The following is a 7341-nucleotide window of genomic DNA, read 5'->3' on the forward strand; positions in this document are numbered from 1 at the left end:
ACCACAGCTGATCACAGTTGAAAGTCAAATGGCTTTGTGTGCCATTGAGAAGGTGATTAACACCTTTTACAAGTCATTTTTAGGTCATTTTAAACTCAATGATTCTGTTTTTTAATTTTTTTCTGACATGTTGGTGTTATATCTTTCACTTGGATGATAAGTTGCACTGAGTAAATACAGCTGGATAAAACAAAAACTGTGTCCGTCTTCATTTCAATCTACAAAGCAACAAAATGTGATTATTTTAAATGGGATTATTTTCTATACCCACTGTATCTATCTACCTACCTACCTACCTACTTACATAGATAGATAGATAGATAGATAGATAGGTAGATAGATAGATAGATAGATAGATGGCTAGATTTTCTATTACGTTAATTTATCTGGTGCTATCCCACAATAATAATTCGTTCCTAAATATTTCTGTCACTGTAGATGGTTTCCAAAGCTCATTTGACGTCATATCTGAGTTTATCCCTCTCAAATCGTGACAGATTAGCACTGGACTGTGTGGCATCAGTAATATGAGGTGTAATCTGCACTACGATCCCGGAGTCCTGGTTATCTCCAAATACTTTTCAGTCCTCATCATACAGTGTATTTAAAAAAATTAAATGTAAAGTAGTTACACAACTTTTTTATCAATACTTTGTCAAAATTGCATGCACATCAGTCCTACTTTCCTAAAGCACATACCTGGTGTTACTGTGAAGACTTCATCACTCCATGAAATTCCAAATAAATTTTTTTTTAATCTTCACAATCTATAATGAAAATGGAGTAACTTGCTCCGCCTCTAAAATAACATTTCTTTTCTAATGATATCCCCTAGGGCCTAGGCCATGCAGGTTATTTGATAATGTTAAATAATAGCCAAATAGCTATTTAGACATTCAGGTTTGGGTGGATTCCAGTATAATACACCCACATTTCACAATCCAATCAATTCGGTGGATAAACTCAAGTCCTGACCTACTTTTTTTTTGTTGTTGTTGTTGTTGAATTTCCTATTTCACTTCAAAATACATCACATTACAAAGGAATATGTGTTGTGAATGTCATTTCATGTTGACTTTAAGCAACATAGTTGCGTTCTCATCTATTTGTGTTGAGTGCATTCTACTCTACAGGGTGCATCTTTACTCACCAGCCATGACAACAGTGCGCATGCTGCCATGCTCATCATAGTCAGACACATGGTTACAGACAGGAAGGGAGGAATAGAGTTTATCCATCAGACTGTATGAGCAAAGCAGAGACACATACTAATAAGAACACATCTGACTGTGATTGGCAGAGAGCAAGGAAGGATCAGAGGGAAGTGTACTCCACCTGCACCCTCTTTAACCTCCTTCTTTTATCCTTCCGTCCTCTCCGCCTGCTCATGCTCCTCTCTTCTCATTTATTTATAGACAGCTTAGCTGAGGAGAGGAGGATGTTCCCGAGGCCTTCTGTATCAAGCGCACATATCCTAAATGGATGATTGTATGTGAAACAAAATCATTCATCTGGGTGTTTCTTAAACGATTATGTCCCAGGTGTTGATTTTTATTAAAACAAACAGATTTCAACTATTTTTGTTTTATGCCGGTTATTTTACAATGCCTTTGTCATTTATTTCTGCTACTTTTTAAATATATTTTATTTAAATATGTATATTTTACACAGACCCACAATTTCAAAACAATGATAATATAAAAAAAGATGATTTAAAAAACGAATTTAATATTTTGTGAAAATTACATGAATTATCAACACAGCTGTTGGATCATTTCCTCCATAAGCAACAGTATTTTTCCAAAGTGAGACAACTGTGTCAGTCAAAAGCATGCTTGAGGTGAATACAGTCTATATATTATATAAATTAAATTACAAATTAAATAAACTACTGAAAGTATTTTAAGAGTTTATTTTCTAAATTTCGAAGGCTGCTCTTATTTTTTGTTCCGAGGGCAGCTCTAAATCCAGAACACAGCTGTCAGATTAATGACAAACCAACCCACCACACAGTTCAGAGTCAGACACTTCGCCCTCCTCTATTTCTCTCACACTTTCTGTCTGTCTTCTGATGAGGCTGAGAATTGTTGCTGTGGTGATGTCACTGGTTGCCTAGCAACAGCTGTCCCTGGGCAACCCGCAACCACGGCCTCAGCGGGAACATTTTGGATTATTTGGGGATGTCGAGTTCATCAGTGGTTTCTTGCAGCAATCTGCCAAGGTACGACACAAGACTTTATGTCAGAGGAGGTAAGATGAAGAAAGCTACTGTGAGGTCCAAAAGTCCTCTGGTCAGACGATTTCAATTTTAACTTTTCATTCTAATAATATAATTTGTAATTTAAAATATAATAATATAACATTTTCTATTAAATTAGAAAAATGCAAAGTAAAAGCATTTTCACTTGTGGTCTCAGACTTTTGGACCCCACTGTATTTCAAAAATTCATTCCTCAGGGTTTTCTATGGAAGGGAAGTTCACTCTATGATCTTGAATTATTTGTGTTCTTCGTAGGGTGTCTGTGGATGAGGGAATAGGGTGTGAGGGTGTGAGACCCCCGGGGAGATTCTACTGTAGATCTCCGGGCTCCTTTCAGTCCAACAGCTCACATCCTCTGTCTTCAATTACTGCCAGTAAATTAACAGACAATCAGTGCTGAAGGAATCCAGACTCAGCATTCAGTATTTCACCACTTCAGTACAGCTGACCATGTTGACTATAATTATGCTAATAATCAATTCTCCACAAATTCTGTTACACTTGAAGTTTATCAGTAACTGTAAATCACGTGTCATGCTTTTATTTTTGTTCCTAAGCGATTTTGCCCATGTTAACAAGACAATAGCTGCTTGTTTAATTACTTAGTATGTCTGTAGGCCTACTGTTCGTACGACTTTAAACAGTAGGAAAGATTCTTGACTGTCCGCAGGATACTCGTTCTTCATTTAGTGCACAATCTGACGACAGTTTTGAATGACTTTAGGTTGTAGTAAAAGTATTTACCTGCTAGCGAGCAACAGTAATCCGTGTTCAGCACTAAACGCCTGCAGACTACAGGTGATGCGCGCCCTCCTGTGGTGTGATTTTAACCGCCGCCGTCACAGCGTCTGAGGACTGACTATACAGAGAATATATTGTTGTTCTTGTGCATTATACAGTGAGTATATTCTTGTCGTTGTTGTGTCTGTTTGTTTAGATACTTCTGGGACATGAAGTGAGGTTGTATTTATCCTGGCTGTAGGCTAATTGAGTACCTACTGGTAAATGATGTAGTAAAGGTCCCAAAATGTGTAATTGAATGATTACAATGTTTATTAAATTACTACCAAATTACAAGCATAAAATTATTGAATTGTAATTCTTAAAAAAAAATGTTGTACTATAACTGCAATATTCTTTTTTCTTTAGATTTGTGTATGAATCTGGATAGGAATTACTGTAATAATGTAATGACTCTTGAATATGCGTGTGTGTGTGTGTGTACCTGTTTTTCTATTCTGGTGGGGACTTAAACCTGAATACACACAGACTCGTGGGGACTCGTGTCACGGTGGGGACCTAAATTGAGGTCCCCACGGGTAAACAAGCTAATAAATCACACATAATGAAGTTTTTTGAAAATCTAAAAATGCACAAAGTCTCCTGTGAGGGGTAGGTTTAGGGGTAGGGTTGGTGTAGGGCAATAGAAAATACGGTCTGTACAGTAGAAAAACCATTACACCTATGGAGAGTCCCCACAAGGATAGCTGACCAGACATGTGTGTGTGTGTGTGTGTGTATACACGTATTCACCTATATATTTCAGAGCTTGTGAACTTCAGATTTCCTTGGTTCCATTGTACACAAAATGTAAAAATGACCATTATCAAAGACAATCATCAATTCATGAATGTTTACAATATAATACACTGATACATACATATAATAACCAGACACCACTTCACCGTTTATTAAGCCTAAACAATCATGGAAGTACACTGAAAAATAATGTCACAAAGATTATTCTCTAAAAGAAAAAAAATTCAATGCTATTATAAAAATAAAAGTTAAGAGGGTGCAAATGATCTTGTGCAATCTAGTGCAATTTACTAAAATAAGAATTCAATACGAAATTAAATAAAGACTTTAAGAACAAAAAGAAGGAAATTTCACACTGCAGCTATGGATTACATCACTAATAATAATGACAAAAACAATACTTCAATAATGTATGCCACTGGCTCATTATGTCCTTAGGGCTATGTTAAATTACACGTTCATCGTCAACACACCCTTAAAAAATGGCACAAACTAAAATATAATCCTAAATCCGATACAGAAAGATGAATAAACGTGTGTATGCACAACTACATATATGTGTGCAAAGATATTACTGAGGTCATTATAAAATGGGCGCTGTAGAACAGGTCCCTCACAGTTTTTGGGTAAATCAAAGCCTTTGCAATCAGACCCATATTTCATATTCAATATAAAACAGTACAATAGTGTTCAGGTTACAGTATAAAAATCTACGGCTCAGTTTGATCCCTACACTATCACAGCTGGTGACATGAAGCTGCTCCCTCTGCTGGCTGAGGAAGTGATGTAATAGCCGTCTTCCTCTCCCATCATTCTGTCTTCGTCTCTGTCATCCTGGTAAGGAGACTGTTTGTCCTCCCAGGAGAAACGTGAAGGCTCATGATGATCCTTGTCATCATGGTATGCTGAGAGATCCTGACAGAGAAGAGATTATAGTGTTGTGATAGAGTCAAAGCACATGTGTTTCTATTAAAGAGATGATTATAACCTGTGAGTAACAGGCGTGAATAATGCATGGAAAATGAACATGCTATCAAATATGCATGATTTACCATCTTAAATGCCACAAAGGATTAGAGGAATAGAGAGAGTGAGAGAAATGGCCTCTTACTGTCATCGGTTCCTCTTTCTCTGTCTCATGGTGCATGGACTGAGAATCAGACACAGGTGTATCGATGCTCGGCTACAAAAGGAAAAGAAAAGGATGAATTGTTGAGCTTAATAAAGTTTACTAATAAAATTGCTCATCTTAATAAAAGTTTTCAAGAGGTAAACAAACACTGAAATACAAAATATAATACAAAATTTGTTCATTATAAACTGTAGGCTATTATCAGTATTACAATCTAATTTCAATCACATTTCTTTTTTTTCTTTTTTTGGATTGCCTCTCTAGTAAAATGTTTCATCAAAATATATTGTACTACATAACCTAATGTTTGGGTGACTTTCTGTCAGCTTACTCAGATTGTCCTTATCCAATCTGGGAACAGCATCCCATCCAGTGCTGTTATAGTTAACTAAAACTAAAACTAAAGCATATATAATTACTAAATGAATGAGCACATTTGAAAGGAGTATTTTGTTATTATTTATATTCTAGTATAGTATTTATTCAGATTTTTTTAAATTTTCAGTTTTTTTTTAAATTTTCAGTTTTCATTTTAGCTCAAGTTTTAGTGATTTTGTATTGTGCTTTTGTCAGTTTTATTCGTTTTTTTTTGGGGTAAAAAAAATTATATTTAGCTTTACAATACAATACAACTTTAACTCATATTTATTTCAGTCATTTTTGTACTTAAAATTAACTTGTTTATTTCAGTAAGTGGCAAGGCAACATTACTACTAACGTTACCATTTAAGTTTTTCATCAGGTATTTATTTTAGCTTTATTTCAATTACCAAAAATTTTAATATTTTAATTAACAAAAACAACACTGCATTCAGATTTTAACATGAGCATATAACTTCTAATAACATAAAATAGGAATTGAGCAAAAATATTAAAAGAATCATAGAAATTTCCATCTTCCTTAAAAGCATTTTCACTACACATTTTTAAAGCAAACATTTCACTCTCCATCAAATAATTTTCATCACATCCCCTTTTGCTTTAATGAGGGCAGCACTCGAGCTGCATGAACTCCACAAGTTTGTATCAAATCTGATGTTCATGTTCCTCAGCATGATTTAAGATGATCCAAAGAACACCATGAGCTTCAAAGGAAGCAAGAACATCTGACCGTCTGTTCAAGGAGTTACACGATCAATGTGACAAATATACTCGTTTGATTAGTCACTGAGAAATAGTGCAGAACATTTCACATTTGTTTTGTCATAATGTCTTCAAAATGTTCAAAACGTTAAAACTTTCTATTCATCATCATGCAAGGCTTAAATTAAACTTTGTTTTGTGACTCATACTTTTGGACCCCACTACTTGAACACATTTACATATATATAGCTACATATATACATTTTCTTTCTTTTTTTTATAATATTCAAAGGATTGACTGATATCGTTTTCTTCACTCTTTAATCAAAAATTCATTCAGCTGCATTTTCTCAAAGTGTAAAATGAATCGCTCAACTCTACTCACTCTGTCTGAATAGGAATATGACTTCATGGGTGGAGGAGGTTTGTGAGTGGGTGGACCGCTGTAAGAACAGACATAAACAGACGATCAGTAAAGTGGGAAAAAGTTTATTAGTAACCTTTTTTAAACAGGGTACCAGTTAAAGACAGAATATAACAGAGATGACAGTACTTACTCTTTGTTTTTCCTCTTGCAGTTGCGGACCATCACTATAGTTGCAATTAAGGCTACCAGGATGATCACACAAAGAATACCACCAAAAATACCTCCAGTAGCGGCACCCTTCACTGGCTGAGGAAATTCTAAAGGGAAAGACAGAGAGACTTTCATCTCTGTGGGTTGTATAACTGAATTTTCCTTGATCTTCTGAAACAAAGCCATTCAATGAACCTAGTAAGCATAAGTTTCTGAACTCAAAGCATTCTCATTAGTCAAAACAGCTTGCATGCTAACATAAGACATGACCACCCGCATACCATACAGCGCCATATCTATAAGTTCAGGTTGTTTATAAAGCACCACCTAAATCCTGCTGTGCTGTTATCTTACAGCAGATCCCACTTCCTTAGTTTGGATAAATAAATCCCAGATTCCACACATAGAGTCATGCTCATCTGTCTTGTATGGCATATCTGTACTGCAAACATCTTCTAAAAGCCATAAAGATGCTGCATTAATCTCTGATGACATGAGATGTCATTTATGAATATAATTATTATGTGCATTTTTTCTATACAAATCATAGTGTTCAATGTTTTTTTTTTTTTCTGATGCCTTGTACATTATATGTTTGGACTCAGTTAGCAGTGAGCAGTATTTCATACTGGAGAGTCCATAATGAAATATTAATAATAGGACTAACAATGATGTCTAATGTGTTCCAGGAAAAATTTTATTTATATATATATATATATATATATATATATATATATATATATATATATA

General features: G+C 34.9%; 2 protein-coding genes across 3 annotated transcripts in view; both read right to left on the reverse strand.

Moving 5' to 3' along the window:
* The window catches only part of LOC107723432 (sodium/potassium-transporting ATPase subunit alpha-3-like), a 39985-nt gene extending 38758 nt beyond the window's left edge, over nucleotides 1-1227 (reverse strand). The window contains exon 1 of one of the 2 annotated variants that reach the window (XM_016532036.1): nucleotides 1151-1227. Coding sequence is in view for 1 of the 2 variants with exons in the window: in XM_016532034.1 (XP_016387520.1) it covers nucleotides 1151-1201 (51 nt within the window). In the remaining variant the exon portion in view is untranslated. The remainder of the gene's footprint in view (nucleotides 1-1150) is intronic. The other variant, XM_016532034.1, reaches the window with a different exon arrangement.
* Nucleotides 1228-3929: 2702 nt separating this feature from the next.
* Nucleotides 3930-7341, reverse strand: part of LOC107723468 (nectin-2-like) — a 68515-nt gene continuing 65103 nt past the window's right edge. The window contains exons 7-10 of the mRNA XM_016532104.1: nucleotides 6572-6698; nucleotides 6400-6457; nucleotides 4911-4982; nucleotides 3930-4714 (exon numbers count right to left, since the gene is read on the reverse strand). Of these exons, the coding sequence (XP_016387590.1) occupies nucleotides 4529-4714; nucleotides 4911-4982; nucleotides 6400-6457; nucleotides 6572-6698 (443 nt within the window). The 3' untranslated portion in view covers nucleotides 3930-4528. The remainder of the gene's footprint in view (nucleotides 4715-4910; nucleotides 4983-6399; nucleotides 6458-6571; nucleotides 6699-7341) is intronic.

This window comes from Sinocyclocheilus rhinocerous, unplaced genomic scaffold (assembly GCF_001515625.1).
Source record: "Sinocyclocheilus rhinocerous isolate Xijiao unplaced genomic scaffold, SAMN03320098_v1.1 scaffold241, whole genome shotgun sequence".
Lineage (NCBI taxonomy): Eukaryota > Metazoa > Chordata > Actinopteri > Cypriniformes > Cyprinidae > Sinocyclocheilus > Sinocyclocheilus rhinocerous.